The sequence below is a fragment of the Rhincodon typus genome, chromosome 3 (genome assembly GCF_021869965.1).
Source record: "Rhincodon typus isolate 14 chromosome 3, sRhiTyp1.1, whole genome shotgun sequence".
NCBI lineage: Eukaryota > Metazoa > Chordata > Chondrichthyes > Orectolobiformes > Rhincodontidae > Rhincodon > Rhincodon typus.
The window spans coordinates 46,249,783-46,276,555 of NC_063334.1; the positions used below are offsets into that span (position 1 = coordinate 46,249,783).

General features: G+C 43.4%; 1 protein-coding gene across 5 annotated transcripts in view; it reads right to left on the reverse strand.

Annotated features, from left to right (window-relative positions):
- frem1a (Fras1 related extracellular matrix 1a) overlaps positions 1-26,773 on the reverse strand; it is a 284,482-nt gene that overhangs the window by 198,456 nt on the left and 59,253 nt on the right. For all 5 annotated transcript variants that reach the window (XM_048595363.1, XM_048595364.1, XM_048595362.1 and 2 more), the window contains exons 6-8: positions 19,570-19,893; positions 17,261-17,369; positions 14,758-14,889 (exon numbers count right to left, since the gene is read on the reverse strand). In XM_048595363.1, coding sequence (XP_048451320.1) covers positions 14,758-14,889; positions 17,261-17,369; positions 19,570-19,893 — 565 coding nt within the window. The remainder of the gene's footprint in view (positions 1-14,757; positions 14,890-17,260; positions 17,370-19,569; positions 19,894-26,773) is intronic.

Here is a 26,773-nt window from a genome sequence, read left to right on the forward strand (position 1 = left end):
CTCCATAAACAGATGTAGGATATAAAAGCAAGGCTGTTACAATTACCTTTGAAAAGTACACTGATTTGCCCTTTAGTAGAGTATTGCGTTCAACTTTGGAACCACCGCTTTTAGGAAGGGTGTGAAGACTTTAGTGAGAGTTCAGCAAAGATTTTTGAGAATGGCTCCAAGGGTGAGGAACTTCAGTTAGGTGGATTGATTGGAAAACTGGGGTTATTTTTCACTGTGAAGAGGAGAGGTGGAGGAGATTTGATAGAGCTGTTCAAAATTATTAGGGTCTAGACTGAGTAGAGGAGGTGAAACTTAACAGCAGAATGGTTGTAAAGCCAAAGAATCAATAGCGCATTGAAGGAAAGCTTATTCTCCATATGGAGAGTTGTAAGGATCTGGCACTGATTATTGGAGAGTATGGTCGGGAGGATAGAAAAACAGTTTTCCAAAGAATTGGGATAAGCAATTGAACAGAAAAGGTTTTCAGCTCTTTGGGGAAAATCTGGAAAAATGGCACAAGCCAAGTTGTCCTTATAAAGATACAGCATTGATACTAATGGGCTGAATGGTCAATACACTGGAAAAGACCATTCTAAGATCTTGTGTGATACGATTTTTAAACATATTTGCAGCCCAACAACATGAAACAGGGATTCTTTACTCCATTGGTACTAGGCCATCACAAGTAGGAAAGGAAATTGAGAATAAACAAGAACCAAATACGCTGTGTATAGTGAAATTACCATGTGGGTCACAGAATTGTTATTGCGCAGGAGGCTATTCAGTCCATCATGCCTACACTGGAGCTATTACCTCGTGCCAATCTCCTGCCATTTCCTGTATCCCTGGATACCATTTTATCTCCCCTAAATGCCTCAATTGAACCTCTTCCTCCAAATTTCTAGCCTGTGCATACCACATTCTAACTACTCATTTGAAAAAGATGACAGGGATCACAGAACCCAAGTTACATTCTTCTGTATATGTAGAGTTCTCCAGATAGCTATTTAGAATTCCGTCTTTTCAATGTCTTGTTCAACAATGGGTTACTGGTTATAACTGTAGGCTAAATCAAGAAGGAGAAATACATTGCATTTTTGAGAACTGGCACTGCCTCCTCAATTTTAGACAGGGGAGAAGCATCATAAATGTGTATGTTGAGTGTCCGCTATTGACACAGATTCTTAACTTTCCATCTTCCTTCTTCATGGAAAAAAATGGGGGAAGCATGTGGACTTGGCACCTCTTAGATGACTCCTTATGCCAAAAACCACTGTAGTTAATTCCTGGACTTCCTCCGAGTAATGGGTTTCGATCCTGCAGTGACGAATCTTTTACTGGATGGTCATTGTTAGTCACAGTCCGGTGGCTCACCAGGTCACAATACCCAGTGTCATCATCACCTTTACTGACAGTTGTCCTGTACTTGGTGAGAGTGGAAACAAGCTGCCTCCTCTGGGTTTCCTCCAACTCTGCGTCAATGTCCATCTTTGAAACAAGGTTAGACAGGACTCCTCAAGTTAACCACTGCTCATGACAGTGGCAGATTTAGGCACACCAAGTGGCAACTCTGTTACACGTGATGTTTTAAAGGGCTGATATTGATCATTTGGACTCGGCTGACATGAACTTTCGTGAACAGTGATGGTGCAGGCAGGTAAAATAACAGCCTCATTCCCTGCCACTTGAACAGTTCTAGGGTCCTCTATAGGCTTGAGCACATGGAGGGAGCTCAAATTCTCCTGTGCTCCATCTGCAGTCTATGTAACATACCTGCTTTCCAAGGATATCTGGATATTCCTTAGTACATTCGGCCCCAAGTCCTCCACTTACCTGCAATGGAGGACTGATCAGCTCATGAATAATCAGAAACCCCATGTTATGAAAAGTGTGATTGAGGACAGACAGGGCGAGCTCAATGCAGCCAAAAAAGGATAGCTCAATTCCTGCGAAGCAGAGACATGGATGAGGGCAGAGACATCAAATTGCTCACACTCTTCAGCAAGATACTCTTGGAAAATTTGGTAAGTAGCAGTTGATAGCTTCACCCTTGCATCAATTGGACACAGCACTTCTACCTTGCCAAATTCATACTCATTGTTAGGCAAGTCTCTGTCGTTCTGTACAATACCGAGTCTCTTCCTAGAGGAAGGATGCAAGCTAGCAACTTCACCAGCTCCAGCAACATGGAAATGAGATATGCTTCTTCATCTTATTTGTATGCATAAAAACTCTGTCGCAACTGTAACAGGCCACTAATATCTCAAAGACTCTTGTCAGTGTCTGAAAGATCCATAAAAGATCGTAAGAAATAAGAACAGGGGTAGGTTGTTTGACTCCTCGCTGCTACCCCACCATTCAGGAGGATCATGGCTGATCTGACATTTCTCACACCCATTTTCCTGCCCTTTCCCATAACCCTTGATTCCCCAACTAATCAAGAATCTAACCATTTCAGTCATAAATATACATAGAGACTCTGCTCTCCTATCTCTGTGTGTGGGGAGTACCAAAGACTCCCAAACCCAGTGAGAGAAGAAAATCCTCCTCATCTCACTTCTTAAATTGGCACGCCTTAATTCTAAGCCGATGCCCTCTGGTCCTAGACTCTCCCATGAGGAGAAACATCCTCTCAACATTTGCCCTATCAAGCCCCTTAAGACTCCTCTTTGTTTCAATAAAATCACCTCATTCTTCTAAATTTCAATAAGTATTGTCCCAACCTGTTTACTCAGAAGGCAATCTCTTATCTCATTCTGGGATCACCCTAGTGAATATTCTCTGAACCGCCTCTAATGAAATAAAATCTTTCCCCAAATACGGGGACCAAAACTGCTCACTGTACTCCAGATGTGGTCTTACTTGCACCTTGTGCCTTTTATTCGTACATAAGGAGCAAGAGGGTAACTAGAGAAAAGGTTGGCCCACTCAAGGACAAAGGAGGGAAGTTATGACAGGAGTCAGAGAAAATGAGTGAGAATCTTTATGAGTATTTACGTCGGTATTCACTAAGGAGAGGGACATGACAGATGTTGAGGTTAGGGATAGATGTTTGATTACTCCAGGTCAAGTTGGCATAAGGAGGGAGAAGGTGTTGGATATTCTAAAAGGCATTAGGGTGGATAAGTCCCCAGGTCCGGATGGGATCCATCCCAGGTTACTGAGGTAAGGGAGAGAGGAAATAACTGGGGTCTTAACAGATATCTTTGTAGCATCCTTGAACATGGGTGAGGTCCCGGAGGACTGGAGAATTGCTAATGTTGTCCCCTTGTTTAAGAAGGGTAGCAAGGATAATGCAGGTAATTATGGACCGGTGAGCCTGACGTCAGTGGTGGGGAAGCTGCTGGAGAAGATACTGAAGGATAGGATCTATTTACATTTGGAAGAAAATGGGCTTATTAGTGATAGGCAGCATGGTTTTGTGCAAGGAAGGTCATGTCTTACCAACTTGATAGAATTCTTTGAGGAAGTGACAAAGTTGATAGATGAGGGAAGGGCTGTGGATGTAATATACATGGACTTCAGTAAGGTGTTTGTTAAGGTTCCCCATGGTAGGCTGATGGAGAAAGTGAAGTGGCATGCGGTCCAGGGTGTACTAGCTAGATGGATAGAGAACTGGCTGGGCAACAGGAGACAGAGAGTTGTTCTGGAAGGGAGTTTCTCAAAATGGAGAACTGTGACCAGTGGTGTTCCACAGGGATCCGTGTTGGGACCACTGTTGTTTGTGATATATGTAAATGATCTGGAGGAAGGTGTAGATGGTCTGATTAGCAAGTTTGCAGATGACACTAAGATTGGTGGAGTAGCAGATAGTGAAGGGGACTGTTGGCGAATGCAGCAGAATATAGATAGATTGGAGAGTTAGGCGGAGAAATGGCAGATGGAGTTCAATCCAGGCAAATGCAAGGTGATGCATTTTGGAAGATCCAATTCAAGAGCGAACTATACAGTAAATGGAAAAGCCCTGGGGAAAATTGATGCACAGAGAGATCTGGTTGTTCAGGTCCATTGTACCCTGAAGGTGGCAACGCAGGTCGATAGAGTGGTCAAGAAGGCATACGGCATGCTTTCATTCATCGGACGGAGTATTGAGTACAAGAGTTGGCAGGTCATGTTACAGTTGTATAGGACTTTGGTTCAACCACATTTGAAATACTGCATAAAGTTCTGGTCGCCACATTACCAAAAGGATGTGGATGCTTTGGAGAGGGTGCAGAGGAAGTTCACCAGGATGTTGCCTGGTATGGAGGGCGCTAGCTATGATGAGATGTTGAGTAGATTAGGATTATTTACATTAGAAAGAACAAGGTTGAGGAGGGACCTGACTGAGGTCTACAAAATCATGAGAGGTATTGACAGGGTGGATAGCAAGAAGCTTTTCCCCAGAGTGGGGGACTCAATTACTAGGGGTCACGATTTCAAGGTGAGAGGGGAAAAGTTTAAGGGAGATATGCTTGGTAAGTTCTTTACTCAGAGGGTGGTGGGTGCCTGGAACGCGTTGCCAGGGGAGGTGGTAGAGGAGGGCATGATAGCGTCATTTAATATGTATGTAGACAGATACATGAATGGGTAGGGAGCAGAGGGATACAGATCCTTGGAAAATAGGCAACAGGTTTAGATAGAGGATCTGGATCGGCGCAGGCTTGGAGGGCCGAAGGACCTGTTCCTGTGCTGTAATTTTCTTTGTTCTTTGTACAGTTAAGAACATAAGAACATAAGAACGAGGAGCAGGAGTAGGCCATCTGGCCCCTCGAGCCTGCCCTGCCATTTAATAAGATCATGGCTGATCTTTTTGAGACTCAGCTCCACTTACCCACCCACTCACCAAAACCCTTAATTCCTTTACTGTTCAAAAATTTATCTAGCCTTGCCTTAACAACATTCAGCGAGGTAGCTTCAACCACTTCACTCGGCAGGGAATTCCACAGATTCACAACCCTTTGGGTGAAGAAGTTCCTCCTGACCTCAGTCCTACATCTGCTTCCCTTTATTTTGAGGCGATGCCCTCTAGTCCGAGTTTCACCTGTTGCGGAAACAACCTCCCTGCCTCCACCATATCTATTCCCTTCATAATCTTATTGTTTCTATAAGATCTCCCCTCATTCTTCTGAATTCCAATGAGTATAATCCCGGTCTACTCAGTCTCTCCTCATAATCCAACCCTCTCAAATCTGGAATCAACCGAGTGAATCTCCTCTGCACCCCCTCCAGTGCTAGTATATCTTTTCTCAAGTAAGGAGACCAAAACTGCACACAGTACTCCAGGTGTGGCCTCACCAGGACTCTATACAGCTGCAGCATAGCCTCCCTGTTTTTAAACTCCATCCCTCTAGCAATGGCAGACAAAATTCCATTTGCCTTTTTAATTCCCTGCTGCACCTGCAATCCCACTTTTAGCGATTCATGCACAAGGACACCCAAGTCCCTCTGCACAGCAGCGTGCTGCAATTTTTTACCATTTAAAACATAGTCTATTTTCCTGTTATTCCTACTAAAATGGATGACCTCACACTTATCAACATTGTACTCCATCTGCCAGATCTTTGCCCACTCACTTAGACTATCTATATCCCTCTGCAGACTTTCAGTGTCTTCTGCACACTTCGCTCCACCAGTCACCTTAGTGTCATCTGCAAATTTTGACACACCACACTTAGTCCCCAACTCCAAATCATCTCTGTAAATTGTAAACAATTGCAGTCCCAACACTGATCCCTGAGGCACACCACTAGCCATTGACCGCCAACCAGGAAAACACCCATTTACCCCTACTCTTTGCTTTCTACTGGTCAACCAATCCTCTATCCATGCCAATACATTACCTGTAATACCATGGAACTTTATCTTGTGTAGCAGCCTTTGGTGTGGCACCTTGTCAAATGCCTTCTGGAAATCCAGATACACCACATCCACAGGTTTCCCATTGTCCACCATGCAAGTAATGTCCTCAAAGAATTCCACCAAATTAGTTAACATGATCTACCCTTCATGAACCCATGCTGGGTGTTACCAATGGGACAATTTATATCCAGATGTCTTGCTATTTCTTCCTTAATGATAGATTCAAGTATTTTCCTCACTATCGAAGTTAAGCTAACTGGCCTATAGTTACCTGCTTTTTGTCTACTTCCTTCTTTAAACAGTGGCGTCACATTGGCTGTTTTCCAATCTGCGGGAACCACCCCAGAGTCCAGTGAATTTTGGTAAATAATTACTAGCGCATTTGCTATTTCTACCTTTAGCCCCATTAGCTTGCCTTGCACTGCCTCCTTAACGATAATGATAGTTTCTCGGTCCTCCCCCGCTATAACCTTCTTGCCATTAGTTTTCGGCATGTTATTTGTGTCTTCCACTGTGAAGACCGACACAAAATAACTGTTTAATGTCTCAGCTATTTCCTCATTCCCAGTTATTAAATTGGCCCTCTCATCCTCTAAAGGACCAATGTTTACCTTCGCCACTCTTTTACGATTTACATAGTTATAGAAACTTTTGCTGCCTGTTTTTATATTCTGAGCTAGTTTACTCTCATAATCTATCTTACTTTTCCTTATAACTTTTTTTGTGGCTTTCTGTTGGCCTTTAAAGATTTCCCAGTCTACTAGTTTCCCACTACTCTTTGCTTTTTTTTACGTGTTTTTTTTCAATCTGATACATTCCTTTATTTCCTTAGACATCCATGGCTGGCTCTCTCTTTTCCTACAGTTCTTCCTTATCACTGGAATATATTTCTGCTGAGCACTGTGAAAAATCGTTTTGAAAGTCCTCCACTGTTCCTCAATTGACCCACCATAAAGTTTTTGCTCCCATTCTACCTTGCTAACTCCTCCCTCATTCCTTCATAGTCTCCTTTGTTTAAGCACAGGACACTGGTACTGAATTTAACCTTCTCACGCTCCATCTGTATTTTAAATTCGACCATACTGTGATCGCTCCTTCCGAGAGGATCCCTAACTGTGAGATCATTAATTATTCCTGTCTCATTACACAGGACTAGATCTAGGATAGCTTGCTCCCTCGTAGGTTCCATTACATATTTTTCAAGGAAATTATCGCGGATGCATTCTATGAACCCCTCCTCAAGGCTGCCATGACCGACTTGGTTTGACCAATTGATATGTAGCTTAAAATTCCCCATGATAATTGCTGTACCATTTTTACATGCATTAGCTATTTCTATGTTTATTGCCCACCCCAACACAATGTCATTATTTGGTGGACTATAGACCACATCTATCAGTGACTTCTTCTCCCTGTTATTCCTAATTTCCACCCAAATGGTTCAACGTTTTGCTCAGCAGAACCTATATCATCTCTCACTACCGCCCTGATATCATTCTTAAAAATCAGAGCAACACCACCTCCCTTACCTTCCTGTCTGTCCTTCCGAACAGTTTGATACCCCTGGATATTTAACTCCCAGTCATGACCATCCTGTAACCATGTCTCTGTAATGGCCACTAAATCATACCCATTTGCCATGATTTGCGCCGTCAACTCATCCACCTTGTTTCGAATGCTCCGAGTATTCAGATAAAGTGCCCTTATGCCAGTTTTCGCACCTTATTTTTGGGTCCTATTACCTCCATTACTAACAGCTCTTGAGTTCTCCTTCCCTTCAACATTTTTCCTAATTTTCAATGGAGTTGAAGCTTCCTCATCACCTGCTAACCTGCTGCTTTGCCTTACATTAATTGTTATTCTCCCTCTACTCTCACTTCTCCCTTCCCCCCTACTTACTAGTTTAAAGTCCTATTTACCACCCTATTTACCCTTTTTGCTAGAACACTGGACCCAGCTCTGTTCAGGTGGAGTCCACCCCAGTGGTATAGATCCCTCCTGTCCCAGAACTGATGCCAGTGCCCCATGAAAAGGATACCCTCTTTCCCATACCACTCTTTTAGCTACATGTTTACTTCCCTGATCCTTACCTCCTTATGCCAATTTGCATGTGGCTCGGGCAGCAATCCAGAGATTATGACCCTTGAAGACTTATTTTTTAATTTTGTTCCTAGCTTTTCATAATCCCAAAACAGGTCTTTTTTCCTAGCCTATGTTGTTGGTTCCTGCATGGACCACAACAACTGGATCCTCCCCCTCCCTCTCTAGTATCCTCTCAAGCCGGTCAGAGATGTCTTGCACCCTGGCACCGGGCAGGCAACACACCATGCGGGATTCTCTCTTCTACTTGCAAAGGATACTGTCTATCCCCCTGATGATGGAATCCCCTACAACTACTATCTGTCTTTTTGCTCCCCCCTCTTGAATGGCCTCTTGGACCATGGTGCCATGGTCAGTTGACTCATCCATCCTGAAGCCCTCTTCCTCATCCACACAGGGAGCAAGTGCCTCATAACTGTGGAACAATATCAAGGGCTGTGGCTCCTGTGTTCCTGTCTGCAGGGTCCCTGTACCTGCCTCACTCACAGTCACACACTGCTGTCCCTGCCCGCCGATCGAATTAACATTAGTTAATCCACCAGGTGTGACTGCCGCCTGGAACACAGCATCCAGGTATTTCTCCCCCTCCCGGATGTGCCGCAGTGTTTGGAGTTTGGATTCCAGCTCATCAATTTTGAGCCGGAGCTCCTCAAGCAGCCAACACTTGCTGCAGATGTGGTCACTGCCACAATTAACTCCCAAATTTATTGGGTGGAAGCTTACCTTCCCAGGCTGCCCTCGCGCTTTCTCCTGGACTCCCGTCACTGAAACAACTGAAAGGCCGCAGTCACGCGAGGTAAGACTTTTATAATCGAAAAGCTTACCTTCCCAGGCTGCCCTCACACTTTCTCCCAAACTCCCGCCGCTGAAACAACTGTTGCAGTAAGATTTCCCTATTCTTATACTCGAACTCCATAGAAATAAGGACCAACATTCCGTTAGCCTTCCTTGATTACCTCCTGCACCCATGTGCTAGTTTCCTGTGTTTCATGCACATGTATCCCAAATCTCATTGTATTGCAGCTTTCTATAGCTTTTCTCCTTTTAAGTAATACCTTGTTCTTTTGTTATCCCTTCCAAAATGAACAACTTCACAATTTCCCACATTATGTTCAATATTTTCCAGAAGTGCCAACTTTTTGACACTTACTTAACCCATCAATATCTCTCTGCAAACTGTTTGTATTCCTCTTGAAATTTGCCTTCCACATATTTTTGTGTCAGAGGCATAGAACTGTACAGCATGGAAACAGACACTTCGGTCCAACTCATTCATGCTGACTGGATATTCTAAATTAATCTAGTCCCATTTGCCAGCATTTGGCCCGTATCCTTCTGAACCCTTTCTATTCATGAACCCATCTAGATGCCTTTTACATGTTTTAATTGTTAATTGTACCAGCCTCCACCATTTCCTCTGACTGCTCATTCTACACACACACCACCCATTGCATGAAAAAGCTGCACCTTAGATTCCTTTTTAATCTTTCCCCTCTCACCTTAAACCTACGCCCTCAAGTTTTGGACTCCTCCACCTTGGGGCAAAGACCTTGGCTATTTACCCTATCTATGCCCCTCATGATTTTATAAACTTCTTTAAGGTCACCCCTCAGTCTTCAATGCTCTAGGGAAAATAGTCCCAGCCTATTCAACCTCTCTTTTTAGCTCAAACGTTCCAACCCTGGCAACATCCTTGTAAATCTTTTTTGAACCCTTTCAAGTTTCACAACCTCCTTGCTAAAACAGGGAGGCCAGACCTGAGTGCAATATTCCAAAAGTAGCCTAACCAATGTCATCTACAAATTTGGCTACAGTACATTCACTTCCTTTTTCCAAGCCATAAACATATATTGTGAACAGTTGGGATTCCAGAACTGATCCCCGTGGAACCTCACTGGTTATAGAATGCCAACCTGAAAAAGAACTCCTGATCCTCACTCACTATTTCCTGACAATCAGCCAATTCTCTGTCCATGCCAATATACTACCTCCAACACCTTGGGTTGTTATTCTCCATGGACTTCTTTGAACATCTGTATCTCTTACCAGTATTTCCCAATGTGCTTTCCCACACAGATGTTCCACAGAAAACATTGCCTTCTCACTCGCATTGAGGCCCTTGGGTGCATGTTTGCATGTCCACAATCAACTTCAACTGCTTAATCATTGCCTGTTTCTGATCTTCCCCTGAATGCATCCAGATTCCTAATCATTGGCACATAGAATATCTGACAATACGACCACTTCCTTCGTAGCATCAAGGGAATACACATGGGAAGTCTTTGCTTGCATCTGGCCTAAAGGTCTGATTACGGACGGCAAGGTGGCTCAGTGTTTAGCACAGTACTAGAGACTCAAGTTCAATGCCTTGGTCAACTGTTCGTGTGGAGCTTGCATGTTCTCCTTGTGTCCGCGTGGATTTCCACTGAGTGCTCTGGTTTCCTTCCATAATCCAAAGATGTGCAGGTTAGGTGGATTAGCCATGACAAGTGTGAAGTTACGGGAATAGGGTAGGAGTTGGATCTGGGTGAGATGCTATTCAGAAGGTCAGTCCAGATGCAATGGGTCGAATGGTGTCTTTTGGCACTATAGGGATTCTATGTTTTCCTCTGTCAATACCAGAATCTCCAATGATCTACAGCAGTTTCAGCCTCCCTAATGGAAACTGCCATTTTCATCTTCTCCACCAATTACTTCATCTCAGCCAGGCACCTTTCAATCTCAATCGCCATGATTTGCTGCCTGTGCTATGGAATCCTGGTGACTACATTGGAAATGTAACATGAGAATTGAACACACATACAGCCCAGGGACTGAGGAGCAGGGATTCTTTGTCCCACTGGCAACAGGTCAATACAAACAGGAAGGAAAATTAAGATTAAACAAGAACTATATATGTTATATACATGGGACACCATGATCTTTACATTGAACTCTTACGGTTGTCTGCTCTCCCTTCCCATCAACCTTCTCTCCACCAAACACACACTTTCATTTCCAGTCAGAGTCAATTTGACCGCTCCAGCTTGCCTCCCTCATCATCTTCAACTCCTGGTGGATATCTCATGCACTGGGTCAAATGTTGTCAGGCAGGAGTTGCCCTTCAGAGTGCATGTAGTGGGAGGTGAACCATAAAGAAAGTTTCTCAGGTACAGCTGGCACTTCATTGCAAATACAAGCCCATATTTGTAAATCTATTGCGTTTTTAGAAATAAACTGCACAGGTTACCTATCCTCGGTGTTATCTCATCTTAGAACCCGAGGTCAGAGAGAGTTAATCTTCTCCCAATGCCCAGTGAAGCTCAACATCCTCTCGTTATTAATTATGAGAATGTTTGAAAACTTTCAGTTTTGTTCAACAACAGTAGAAGTGAACAAAAAACAAACAAGCTGTATTTGGATTTAGATTTTACTGTCACGTGTACTCGAGTACAGGAATGTAGGAGTACAACGTCATCATTCTCCAGTTTTATCTAAGTACATAAAAGACAGGATTAAAAACTGAAGCAGAAATAAATGAATCAACCAAGAGAAATGGAAATATCTAGATTACTCCCCGCCTCCGCAACAAGTCCTCCCCGCCAGAAAAACAAAGCCATGAAGTCCGTTCCTCAGTCTGCAAACACTCAGGTACTGCAAGACCCTGCACGCTGTCACAGCTGGAATGCCACCACCTCTACCATCAGGTACCTGGTCCAGCCATGGCCTGGAGCTGCTCTGCAGTCACTGGAACTGCACCACAATTCTTCAGTGCCTCCAATTACATCATCGCTGTCATGAGTCTGCACTGCGCAAATCTCAGCAATGATGCTGCTGCTGAAGCAGCCGGGTCCTGAACTGGGCTTAAACTCAACATGGGCCTACCCACACTGAAGCAGTCAAGGTACACAAACTGGACAACCCCCTCAGACAAATACTTTCCCTGCTGGGCACACCAACACAGGCTAGCCAAGGAGTTACAACAAAGACTGAAACGCCTCACCAATGGAACAACCTACTCCATAAACACAGCCCAGGAATTCCTGGACAACATCAGAAATATAAAAACTGACAAGGAGGAAATGATGGTCTCCTTCGATGTTACAGCACTATTCACCTCCATCGACATGATACTAGCAAAGAAGACACTGGCCACATTACTAGACAATCTGAAAACACAAATGTCCAATGAAACCATCAGGAAGGACAACATGCTAAAACTATGAGACCTATGCCTTACCACACACTTTGTCTTCAACGGCCAGGTATATAAACAAATTAATGGGATACCCATGAGTTCACCCATCTCAGGTTTCATAGCAGAAGCTGTTATGCAAAGACTTGAATGCACAGCCCTCCCCTGGATCCAGCCTAAACTATGGGTTAGGTACGTGGATGATATTTTCGTGACCATTAATTGAGCATTTAGAAGAAATACACCACCTTATTAACAGCATATTCACCGGGATCAAGTTCACCAGGGAAGAAGAGAACAATAATCAACTCCCGCTTCTAGACGTAATTGTGGAACGAAAAAACAATGGTGAATTCCTTACCAGTGTATACAGAAAGATTACACACACAGATCAAATCCTGAATTACAACAGTAACCACCCCAGAGTCCACAAACAGAGCTGTGTCAAGACTCTATTTAAATGACCGATAACAGACTGCACACACCAGAGCTGCACAAAAACGAACAGGAACACCGATACAAAGTCTTTACGAGCAATGGGTATCCCAACAGGTTCAACTGCCATGCCTGGCAAATAAAAAACACCAAGAAGAAACTGTACACCCCAATACACTAGCCACCATACCCTATATTAGAAACCCATTGGAACTGACTACAAGACACCGTACGCCCCAACACACTGGCTACCCTACCCTATATTAGAAACACATTGGAACTGACTACAAGACTCCTACGACCTCTTGGAATAATGATAGCACACAACCAAAAGCCACACTTCACCAGTTACCCTCAAAGATGAAAGACCCCAAATGCACAATGAGCAGGACAAAAGTGATATGCAAAATACCATGCAGCAACTGCGAGAAACACTACACAGGATAGATGGGCAGGAAACTTGCCAGCATAATACATGAACACCAACTCGCAGCAAAATGGCAATAGCAACTCTCCCTCATATCGATACACTCTGACATAGAAGGACATCAGTTTAACTGGGACAAAGTGACATTACAAGGACAAGCAAAGCAAAGACAAGCATGAGAATTCCTGGAGGCCTGGTTTTCAACCACTGGTGTGATAAACAAACATATTGAAATAGACCCCATTATACATACCGCTATGGTACAAAACCAGAAACAAGACTACCCACCATGACAGACCAGACCATTTAGGGGTGGCACGGTGGCTCAGTGGTTAGCACTGCTGCCTCACAGTGCCAGGGACCCGGGTTCAATTCCAGCCTCAAGTGACTGTATGTTTGGAGTTTGCACATTCTCCCCGTGTCTGCATGGGTTTCCTCTGGGTGCCCCGGTTTTCTCCCACAGTCCAAAAATGTGCAGGCTAGGTGGATTGGCCATACTAAATTGTCTGTAGTGTTCAGGGATGTGTAGCTTAGGTGGGTTATAGGGGGATGGGTCTGGGTGGGATGTTCCAAGGGTCGGTGTGGACTTGTTGGGTCAAAGGGCCTGTTTCCACTATGTAGGGATTCTGTGATATAAATTCAGAGCAGGACAGAACAACAGTGCTTCAGTGGAGGCTAGATAGCACTGAAGATGTCACCTAGAAGGGAGATGAAATGTTTGCATGGAAACCAGTCAGCTCTGCAAACCAACCAACAACTCCAAACACAATCTGAGCTACAATCTTCATTAAAATATTAAACTGTCCTCAGGTACATGTTACTACAATAAATCAAATCAAATCAAATCCTTGGTCTCCCTGTCCATCTCAGCCATGCCAACTGTTGTAACTGGACTGACCCCCTGTCAATGCCAATGTCAAGAACTGAAGAAGAGTAGTGCCCAAAATCTTGACTGCTCCTTTTCTCCAAATAGTGCCTGGCTTGCTGTGTTCTTCCAGCTTCCTGTTTGTCTACCAGCAATTAGTCATGTTGGATTTGTCTTCCATTTTATGTATAGGACATACCTGAGAAGATTTTCATATTATCAGGCAGATGCCAATTTTATAGCTGAACTGGAACTGCTTGCTTAAGGGTGCAGATAGTTCTGGAGCAGAAGTGTGCAGTACAATTGCTGGATGTCAAGGCCCATAACCTTTGAAGTGCATTTAACTATCTCTTATGACCATGTTGGGTAAACCAAAATTGGCTAACGACTGGCGTCTGTGAACCTGGGGACTCTGAAGGAGGCTAAGAGGGATTATTCACTTCTGACTGATGATTGTTGCACTGATGTGTTGGACTCCTCATTATTGGGGATGGGACAATTTCTGGAGCATCCTGCTGCATTAAATAGTGTGGACCAGAGTAAGGGAAACGGAGAAGATTCCAGATTCAAGTCTCATCTGTGGTAAATTGTTTGACAGTCCATTGACTACATACAGCTGACATTAAAAAAAGCACGAAATCTTCTCATCTTTGATCCTATCGGAGTCAGCTTTGAGGTCCATCATGGCTGAATAGTATACTGACTCATGGCTAAAGTTAACACAGGTAGAATAAACATTTGGGTAAAACAGTGGAGGTTTCCCACTCTGAAAGGTCTAACTTCAGGAGATGAGGGATTTACCCAAATCTTTGCTCTTGCTCAGAGGTTCATCTCCAGTGCTGTCTTCATCATATTTTGTAGCTCCAGAGAATTGATCACATGCACCAATGTTCACATGCAGTGAAATGTTAAATGGACATTAACCTCTTACAGTGAGTCGCCCATGCAGTAAACCATCCACCGTAATCAAACGGACTGCGCTGATGGCATCATTATCCACTACCTGAAACTGCTCCCAGGTGATAGCTCGAGACTGGCCTTCCAAAAGGACAAGTCCTGAATGGTGAAAAGCAACACAAAAAAAGAACTTTAGCTTCACTTTATCATTGTTATTAGTGAATAGCTAAATGATTCCCTGGATGGCAAAATTCTTACAATTTATACATTAATGTAATTGTCAATGTCATTTTTCTACGTGGCTATTGACCCCTTCCTGCATCGTGAGATGCTGTTCATGCAGGAGCAGGAGACGTGGGGCAAAAAAAAGATAGAATTTAAAGAAATGAAAATTTTCAATAGATATTGTTACATACGTGAGGATTTGGAAGCTGGTTATGTTTTGGGACTGCCTATAATTTGGTGTAAAATGAAGGAATGAAAGTGGTCATTTGACCCGTTTGCAATTCTGCCAACAGCAAGCCTGGGTGACTTTAGTGTTAAAGCTTAAGGGAAGGGTCTAGATTACTTCACGAGGAAGGAGGTACAAAACATTCACACCTGTAACCATTGAATGTAGTATCTGAGCTGACAATGGAATGACTGCTCATCTCAGAAGTCCCAAGTCCCGAGATGAGGTTCAGAATGTCAGGTTTTATAAACAGTTATAAATTAAATTGCCTGTTTGTTTTCAAGATGCTGTAAAGTTGGGAGTTGAAAGGAAACTTAATTATTAATTCTACCTGAACACAAGCCCGTGTGATTTATGTTTTCATGGAGGTGGACTTTGAGAGAAAGGGAGAGTCCCATGTGAAGCCACTGAAGGACGAGTGTATCACTGAACCTCACAGATGGAGGCACGGTGGCTCTGTAGTTAGCACTGTTACCTCACAGTGCCAGGGACCCGGGTTCGATTCCACCCTTGCGCGACTGTCTGTGTGGAGTTTGCACATTCTCCCCATGTCTGCCTGGGTTTCCCCCGGGTGCTCCAGTTTCCTCCCACGGTTACAAAGGTGTGCAGGCTAGGTGGATTGGCCATGCTAAATTCGCCTGTAAATTTGCCTTCAGGGATGCATAGATTAGGTGGGTTACTGTGGGGAGGCGTCTAGGTGGGATGTTCTGTGGGTTGGTGTGGACTTGTTGGGTTGAAGGGTCTGTTTCCATACTGTAGGGATTCTATGGATTGTCTGCAAAAGACCAAGAGAAAGAGAGCACAGCAACAAAGACAGGAAAGTGTCTCTGGTTTACCCTGTGAGAATGGTGGTGGGAGCTCATTGTCAGATTGAAGGGATCAAGTTAATAAGAGTTTACAACAGACTGGAGGATTAGTCTAAGATTATCTGGAAAGAATCAGCTCTAAATTGCCTTCAACATTAAAGTTAGTTTGGAGAATAGAAGTTATGTAGATAAGAAGGATAAGGAAAGATTCTCAGGGGCTGAGAATCACTTTGGCTCTGGTAGAATAGTGCGTCTATCTAAAGAACAGGATAAAGTACAACTGTGGATGGAGATTTTCTGTTCTTGTAAATGTTAAATTGGAAAATCTGTTCACTATTGTAGAATATAATTTGCTTTTTAAAGTAGTGTTTACCATCTGCAGTATTTTGCCTATATTCAAGTGTTTAGTCAGTGTCACTTTTAGCTTGTGTGTTACAGTAAGTCTTAAAATGTGAAATTTTGTTACATTATCCTTTCAGCCATCCACTGCAAGTTTGGATCTCTTTAGAAGCTATCAATCTGTACAGGGATCATAATGGTATGGGTTACTAAAATATTTAAAGCAATTTGTCTGGATTTTTCTTGGCAAGTCAAAGCTAAGAGAAAAAAAAGGGAGGGAAATTGTGGAAAATGTCTTCACTTTAAGAAATAAAATTTGCTCCAATTATGCATGAACATCACTTCTGTTACGTCACTGTGAACAGTGCTGATGGACAGATCCAATATGCTGTTCCATGGACCTTATTTTCACCAGGGAAAAAATGCGAAATTTGCACAATTGTGTACCTGAATCATTTTAACATTCTTTCATTCTTGGTCAAATGTGAAATAATAGAGCTTAAAGTATCATCAACTCCAGGAAGCTGAGGTAATTAAAGACTGATGAAAATATTGTCATGACAAATAAGCTACTAGGAGTAACTGTGTGACATGTTTTATTGACCTAGATTGCAGGAGCAGCTTGACAGTCATAGTCACTGGTAAACAGGTTCTCCTATTTTAATTTGCAAAAAAAAAGTCTATCTAGGATTTAAGTGAGAGTTCAATGTAGAGTTAAGTCTGGAAAGTTATTTATGAGTTAGAGTCAAGTGTTATTAACTCTAGTAGCCACTTAAACCAATCATACACAAACAAAAACATAAACTGTGGTGTGAAACACTTTTAAACTGCTTGCTGTGCAAATTGAACAGAAATCAGCAAAAGAAATTGCAACTGATCTGGCCACCTTGTGTGGTCAAAATTCAGCAAAGATCAAACCCGGATAGACACTCACCCATATTCCAAGAAACTCTGGGAGCATTAGTATCAGCTGTCCTGATCGAGATATGCACCATGATTGGTGCACTTTTCCTGAAGTACGCATCGTGAACTTCAAATTCTACCTGTGACAGAAAGGAATAGAGTCAATGTCCAAGCCATTATTTATCAGGGGGCATGTCGGAGGCCAAGACAACAGTCTTACTCGCTCATTTTGAGTCAGAAGAATTTCAAAATGGCTATGCACCTCAGAACTATGCACCACACCTAAAGCCCAAGAGACTGCAGATAGAAAAAGCAAAAGACCATCTCATCTATAAATTAAACTTAAGCATGTCAATGATGCAGAACAGTTTCAACTTGATACTCTGTGCTCACTCTGTTTAAAATCATGGTCTACGCTTATAACATTAAAATGGAAGGTGCATAGATTTCTTATACCTAGTTCCAGCAGTTAGAGTTCTATGTTAGCAGATCACTTGTAAAATTTAATCTTACACATGGAGAATTTATTTGCAAGGGCTAAACATAATGCTTCTTGGACTATCACAAATTCATATGCACGCAATCACAAAGTGAAAGGCAGTTTATCTTCCCTTTGCAGCCACAAAATGCTGCATTTTTGGTGTAAAAACAGGAAAATGGCACAGAGACTGGCATAATGTCTCTCCTGCCACCAATTTAAGTCCCCTGGGATCTTCTTGGTTAGGTAGTTGCACTACAAATAGATACCTATCCATGGAGGGCCTTACAGAGGCTTTAAACTGCAAAAAAGCACTCATTCAGATCACACATAGGATAAATTTATATATAATTTCTGTTAGAGTCAGTTGGTGAAGGAACAAACCAGACCTGGTCTTGACTTGTAACAGATTTATTCAAGGAGTGTAACATTACATAATAAATCTTTTCATTGTCCGAAAGTGGAGGAAACAATATCGAATCTAGTACTCAGGAATTATGTAGGGCAGGTTGAGCAATTTGCAATGGAAAATCTTTCAGAAACTGTGATAACAACTTTATTAGGATCAGAGTAGCAATGGAGGAGGAATGGAGTCAATAAATGGTGCTAATACTCAAATGGATGATATTCAGTGAGTTGGAAAGGGATCTGATCCAGGTAGATTGGAAACATTGATTGGCAAGAAAGCAGGTAACTGAACAAGGGAAGACTATAAAGCTCAAGTACAGAATAAAAGCATTCCAATCGGGGTGGCACGATGGTTAGCACTACTGCCAAGCCAGGGGCTTGGGTTCGATTCCCCCTTGGGCAATCATCTGTGTGGAATTTGCACGTTTTCCCCGTGTCTGCTGAGTTTCCTTTGCGTGCTCCGGTTTGCTCCCACAGGCCAAAGATGTGCAGGCTAGGTGGATTGGCCATGCTAAATTGCCCATAGTGTTCAGGGGTGTGTAGATTAGGTGGGTTTGGTGAACGGGTCTGGGTGGGATTCTCTGAGGGTCGGTGTGGACTTGTTGGGCTGAAGGGCTTGTTTCCACACTGTAGGGATTCTATGGATTTTATGGATGAGGAATGGAAAGACAGCCAAATGTAACACTCTCCGCATAATTAAAGATGAAGCAGTGTTAAGTGGATTAAAGGCTTTTTTAATGGACTTTCATTGCCTCTGTTTGATTGACAGTTTTATGAGAGTATAAAAGGTTCAATACTTCTCAAAGGAATTTCTTTTTTCATTATATAAACATTGCAAAGATTTGTCAGTGTTATAATATGGGTTATAGGTTGCATATCCAGTGTAATCAGGTTGAATGGATTTACAGGGAACACAGACATGGGAAGGTTCGAAGGATTGTTGGGGAGTAAGAGGTAAGGGTCTAACGACATTTCATATCACTCTCCCACTAAATGAAGTTGGGCATTCTAACCAGCCAGTCTTACCATCCCATCTCTGATGTAATACTGGGATACTAATATGGCAGGCAGCACTTCTAAGGCAGAGGCAGGAACAGAGACTCTGGAAAAGTCCTAACTCCTGATTCCAGGTTAAAAGTCAAAATCACAGCAGAATTACATATAAGAAGACAATGTATATACAATAATAGAATTACATTATAAGAAATTTATTTTGTTCTAATTGACAATGTACAACAAAGTACATAACGGACTTAGGTGTTTATGGAACACAGAATATAACTTGGGTCTGGGACTAGGCCTCAGGAAAACCACTTTTCTTTTTAAACAGATCTGATAATAAATGTAGTTAATTTTAAAGAAATTAAGATTCACAGGGGCTGTTATTGAAAATGTGTGCTCTTCCTTAATCTTTGCTTTAACTATTAGCCAAAAAATCCTATTGCCTTACATACCTCATAGTTCCTCCTTTCAGTGTGGCTGCTGTTTGGAGGTTGGAATGCAATGAGCATCTCATTTAGTTCAGTCCAGGTGAAAGATGTGATTGGTTTGGTGTGGTCAGATAAGTGGGTAATAAAACCCTGTAGAGGTGGCTTGGTGATGTTGAAGACAAGTTGAGTTTTGGGGCTCTCACTGTCTTCACCATCCAGGGTGTGAGTGGTTATGGGAGTCAGAATAAACTGATCCACTTCCAGGATGTACATAGCAATAAAACTCGCCTTTGGAGGAAAGTTGGAAAAAGCATTCCTGATTCTGACTGGAATCCAGGCATTCTCCTTCTGAAAGAAAAATCAAGAAATTTGTAACAGCATCATTCAGAATAAATGCTACATTTCATGAGTTAATGAAAATGTAAGGGCAAATCAATGTTCTCTTACACAATTTCTTGCACCACAGGGTGGCTCAGTGGTTAGCAGTGTGCCTCACGTTGCCAGGGGCCCCAGTTTCATACCATCCCCTGGGAGACAGTATGTGGAGTTTGCACATTGCCCCCAGGTCTGCGTGGGTTTCTTCTGGGTGCTCCAGTTTCCTCCCACAGCGCAAAGATGTGCAGGTTAAGTGGATTGGACATGCTAAATTGCCCTTACCGTTCAGGGATAAGTCAAGTGGGTGGATTAGTTATGGGGAATGCAGGTTTACAGGGACAAAGTAGGGGGTAGGTCTGGGTGGAATGCTGTTCAGAAGGTGAATGGGTCGAATGGCCTGCTTCCACATGGTAGGGATTCTATGATTTTAAATCCTTGCTTCAGATTCATGCATTTATTTTAATTCAAAGACGATGTATCTAAGGTCTGGTGGACTTTTCAATTTAAAAACATGATGTATAACATAATAAGAGTAAAGTTGAGGATATATCACAAGAATGACCTGAAGTTTCATCTTTATTATTACACGGGATGTGGTATCACTGGTTAGGCTAGCATTTATTGCCCACCTCTAATTGCCCTGACAGAGTCAGCCCCAGTGCTATGTGTCTGGAGTCATTTGTCAGCCACAACAGGTAAAGATGCTAGACAATGAGATCATGGCTGATCTGGTAACCCTCATCTCTACTTTCCTACCTTTTCCCAAACCCTCGCTGCCCTCACCGATTAAAAATTTGTCAACCTCAACCTTGAGTATATTCAATGATTTATTCACGTGTTTGATGTCCTGGAGTTGCTGCAGGGTGTATTTTCTCCTTGGAGGGAGATTGGAGGAGCAAGTCAGATGCCCACACAAAGACTACAGTAGGCTGGCTGGCAGCTGTGTCAGTCTCACTGGGTCTTCAGGATTACAAGGAAGTGGAGCGAAGACTGCAGTGAGGGATCTGATCATTTGGAGCCAAAATCCTCCATTTATTTCGACAGTGACAGAATCTTAGAATCCCTACAGCGGGGAAGTAGGCCATTTGAGGCCACATCACCCCTACGAAGAGCATCTACCCAGACCTGCCCCCATCCCATCCCTGTAACCCTGCATTTCTTTTGACTAATCCACCCAACCTGCACATCCCTGAACACTATGGGCCATTTAGCATGGCCAATCCACCTAGCCTGCACATCTTTGGACTGAGGGACGAAATTGGTGCACCCGGAGGAAACCCACGCAGACATGGGAAGAATGTGCAAACTCCACACAGACAGTCACCCGAGGGTGTGAATCGCACCAGGTCCCTGGCACTGTGAGGCAGCCATGCTAACCACTGAGCTATCGTGCCACCCAAACTTGTTCTAAATACAACCAATCAGCCAGATAACACACTGCATGTCGATCTCAATTCTGTACTGGCCTTCAAGTTACACACAATGGCAGTACCTGCAGGCTGCCAGACCAAGTGACTGAGACTCTTTGTTCATGACCTGCTGTCTCTTTTTCTCCTTTGGTTTTGTGTCTGGATTGGAGGCAGGAATGGGCATCCTAAATGATTGATTCTCTCTCTATGTGTCACTCCTACCATGCAAAAAATCAGTCTCATAAACATGCTCTCTCCATAGCCAGAACATCCTTCCTCAGATAAGGAAACCACAACTACATACCTCGACTCCTTTCATGAAAGCCTTGTACAATTGCAGCAAGACAGTCCTGATCCTTAACTTGAATCGTCATCGTATAAAGACAAGCATTCCCTTTGCTTTCTTCACTACCTGCTGCACTTGCATGCCTTTTAGTGATTGGTGTAAAAGTAACACCTTGTTACACCTCTCCCTTTCTCAATCTAGCACCACTCAAATAATAAAACTACCTTTTCATTTTTGCTACCAAAGTAGGTAACCTATCATTTATTCACATTACATTATATTAGCCATGCACTTGTCCACTCACTCAACTTGTTCAAATCACATTAAAGCATCGCTCCATCCTCCGCACAGTTCACCCTCTCACCCATCTTTGTGTCATCTGCAAACTTGAAATAATTCTCTCATCTAAGCCATTAACATGTATTATGAATGACTGGGATCCAAGCACTGATCCCTGAAGTACCCCACAAACCACTGTCTGCTGCTCGGAAAAAGAACCATTTCTTCCCACTCTTTACTTACTGCTTTTTTTGGCCAATTTGTATACCCTTTCTTGGATCTAATACCACGTATAATTCCACTTGTTAGCCATGGTTGGGCTATTTTTCCTTTTTTTATTTTTATGCCAAAGAGGAATGAATAATGTTGCAGTTCATTCTTTCTTTAAATGTTTGTCTTTGCCTGTCTGTAATGTTCCCCAATATATTATAGCCAACTAGCACCTCATACCATTGTAGTTTGCATTATTTAGATTCATAACCCTCTTCACAGAATCAACTACATCACCCTCTATCTTAGATGAAAAATTGTATCATATTATAGTAAATCTTCCCCATGGGGCCTCACACAACTAGATTGCCAATTATTCCTTTCCACAGGTGGCACAATAGCTCAGTGGTTAGCACTGCTGCCTTACAGTGCTAGGGACCTGGGTTCGATCCCGCCCTTGGGCATCTGTCTGTGTGGAGTTTGCACATTTGAGCTGTGTCTGTGTGGGTTTCCTCCCACAATCCAAAGACGTACAGGCTAGGTGGATTGGCCATGCTAAATTGCCCATAGTGTTCAGGGATGTGAAAATTAGGTGGGTTATACAGGGATGCGTCTGGGTGGGATGCTCCAAGGATCAGTGTAGAATTGTTGGGCCGAAGGGCCTGTTTCCACACTGTTGGGATTCTATGATCTATGATTATACAGTGCCCAGGATAGAGCAGCCTGTTCTCTAGTTGGTTCCTCAACATATTGATTCAGAAAACCACTCTGTACCTCTTCCGCAGCTACATTGGCACTATCCCCCACCTCTTCCTCTGTTACATTGATGACTGTATCGGTGCCACCGCGTGCTCCCACGAGGAGCTCGAACAGTTCATCAATTTTACTAACACCTTCCACCCCAACCTCAAGTTCACCTGGACCATCTCTGATACCTCTCTCTCCTTCCTGGACCTCTCTGTCTCCATCTCTGGCAACCACCTTGAAGCTGATATCTATTTCAAGCCCACCGACTCCCACAGCTACCGAGACTACGCCTCCTCTCACTCACCTTCCTGCAAGAATGCGATCCCCTATTCCCAATTCCTCCGCCTCCGCCGCATTTGCTCCCAAGATGAGGTGTTCCACTTCTGGACATCCCAGATGTCCTCGTTTTTCAAGGACCGCAATTTCCACCCCCTCCCCCCCAAGCGGTCGAAAACACCCTTGACTGCATCTCTTACGTTTCCCGCACCTCAGCCCTCACACCTCCTCCCTGTAATAAAAACGAAGACAGAATTCCCCTTGCCCTCACGTATCACCCCATTAACCTCCAGATTCAACACATCATTCTTCGTTACTTCCGCCACCTACAATCTGACCCCACTACGAAGGATATATTTCGCTCCCCATCCCCATCTGTCTTCCGGAGGGACTGCTCTCTCCGTTGCTCCCTCATCTACTCCACACTCCCCACTAGCCCAACCACCCCTGGCCCCTTTCCCTGCAACCGCAGGAGGTGCTACATCTGCCCCTAAACCTACCCCCTCGGCTCCAACCCAGGCCCCAAAAAAACCTTCCACATTAAACAGATGTTCACCTGCACATCTGCTAACATGATCTATTGTATCCGCTGTTCCCGATGTGGCATCCTCTACATTGGGGAGACCTAGCGGAGGCTCGGAGACCGCTTTGTGGAGTGCCTACGCTCGGTTCGTGACAAATGACAACACCTCCCAGTCGCTAAGCACTTCAACTCCCCCTTCACTCCCTGGATGACATGCCCATCCTGGGCCTCCTCCAGTGTCACAATGATGCCACCCGGAAACTGGAGGAACAGCACCTCATATTCCGCCTTGGAACCCGACAAGCCAATGGTCTCAATGTCAACTTTATTAGTTTCAAAATCTCCCCACCCCCGACCGCATCCCAAGACCAGCCCCCCATCTCATCCCTGCCTCCTTGACTTGTCCATCTTCTCTCCCACCTATCCGCTCCTCCCACCTCACTGACCAACACCCAACCCCACTTCCTACCTACACTCACCTTTACTAGCTTTATCCCCGCCTCCTTGACCTGTCCGTCTTCTCTCCCACCTATCTGCTCCACTATCCACCCCCACTGTCTATTTATTTCAGAGCCCCCTTCCCCTCCCCCACTTCTGAACAAGGGTCCGGACCCGAAACGTCAGCTTTCCTGCTCCTCTGATGCTGCCTGGCCTGCTGCGTTCCTCCAGCTCCACTCTGTACATATGTCAGGTATTCTCCTCTATCGTATTGTTATTGGTTTGATTTGCCTAATCTACATGCAAATTAAAGTCATCCACAATTCTACCTAAACCATTATTGCTTACATCTCTTATTTTCTGTTTAGTGCTTTCTCCAACATTTCCACTACATCAGCAGTAGGCAAGTTATTGGAGAGAGTACTGAGGGACAGGATCAACAGATTTGAACAGTCAAGGTCTGATTAGGATGTTATGCAGGAAGTCATGTCTAACAAATCTTTGAAAGTTTTTCGAAGAGGTAACCAAGAGGATGGATGAAGGTAGGGCAGTTGATGTTGTCTATATGGACTTTAGTAAGGCCTTTGACAAGGTCTCGCATGGCAGGCTAGTCATGAAGGTTAGGTCACATGGGATCCAGGGAGCGCTAGCTAATTGGATTCAAAATTGGCTCGATTGTAGGAAGCAGAGGGTGATGGTTGAAGTTTGTATCTCGGACTGGAGACCTGTGACTAGTGGTTGCCACAGGGGTCGCTGTTGGGACTTTTGTTATTTGTTATTTACGTAAGTAATCTGGATGTTAAGGTACAAGGCATCATTAGTAATATTGCAGATGATACCAAATTAGGAGGTATCATTGATTGCGAGGAAGTTTATCAAAAATTACAGAGGGATCTTGATCAGATGGGAAAGTGGGCTGAGGATTGGCAAATGCAATTCAATACAGATAAGTGTGGCATGTTGCACTTTGGAAAGTCAAACCAGGGTAGGACTTATACGGTAAATGGTAAGTTCCTGAAGAGTATTATGGAACAGAGGGACTTAGGAGTACAAGTACATAGTTCATTGGAAGTAGTATCACAGGTATTCATGGTGGCGAAGAAGGCATTCAGCATGCTGGCCTTCATCGGTCGAGGCATTGAGTATAGGAGTTGGAATGTTATGTTACAGTTGTATAAGTCATTGGTGAGGCCACACTTGGAGTATTGTATACAGTTTTGGTCACCCTGTTGTAGGAAAGACATAGTTAAACTGGAAAGTGTGCAAAGAAGATTTAGGAGGATGTTGCCAGGACTAGTAGGCCTGAGTTAAAGGGAGAGGTCGGCCACGATAGTACTTTATTCCTTGGAATTTTGGAGAATGTGGCGTGACCTTATAGAGGTGTATAAAATTATGAAGGGCATAGATAGGATGAATGCAAACAGGCTTTTTCGCAGAGATGTGGAATTGAGGCATGGGTTTAAAGTGAGAGGGGAAAAATTTGAGAAGCACCTGAGGGGCAATTTCTTCATGCAGAGAGTGGTGTATATGTGGAATGGGCTGCCAGAGAAAGTGGTTGAGGCAGGTACAATGGCAACATTTAAAAAGTTTGACCTTGTCCACCCTAGTCCAACACCAGCACCTCCACATCACAACATTTAAAAAAAAAGTTAGATAGGTACACGGATGGGAAGGGTTTAAAGGAATATGGACCAAATACGGGCAACTGGAACTAGCTGAGTGGGCACCATGGTCAGCATTTTGGTCAGCAGTTTGGGCCAAAGGGCCTGTTTCCATGCTATATTGCTCTATGACTTTATGACTGTATGAATCTACAGATTGGGGTTCCAAATGGAACCCCCGCTATCATTTTCTGCCCCTTAGTATTTCTAAGCTCTAACCATTCAGATTACATGTCACTAGAATTTATATCCTACAGCATTAATACTCTATTTGACCATCAATACTATCCCACAGCCTTTGTCTATCCTTCCTAAAAACTGAATATCCCTGGATGTTCAGTTCCCATCCCTGGTCACGCTTCTGCAGCCACACCTCTTCAGTCACCACAATATCATACCCATTTACATCCATTTGTACGAATAATTCATCTACTTTTTTGCAAATAGTCCATGTATTAGAACACAAGGCCATAAGTTTTTAGTTTAGTATTCTTCATTCCATTCATGTTAAATTGTACATTCTGCCCTAGTCTATGAAGGCTAAACTAATGGGAATAGTTTTAGTCACGTACCCCTAAATATCTTGAAAACTTTAATCAAGGTACCCCTTTACCTTCTAAATTCCAAAGAAAACTTTTGATTTTTTGATTTGATTTATTGTTGTCACATGTACCTAAGTAAAGTGAAAAGCTTCATTTTACAAGCAGTACAGGCAGAGGTGTCCAGGTCACAACTGCACAGGAGCTGCACAAAGCAAGATCAACATTACTTGAAGTTAGAGATGTCCGTTTAGCAGTCTAGTAATGGCAGGGAAGAAGCTGTTCTTGAACCTGTTGGTGCATGTGTTCAAGCTTCTGTATCTTCTGCCTGACGTAAGAGCTTGTAAGAGAGCATTACCAGTATGGAAGGGGTTTTTGATGATGTTGGCAGCCTTTCTGTGGTGATGAGCAGCTCAAATTATTTAATCTTTCCTTCTAACTTGTATAATTCTATGCTGCGTCCCTTCCAAAAATAATTTACCCTT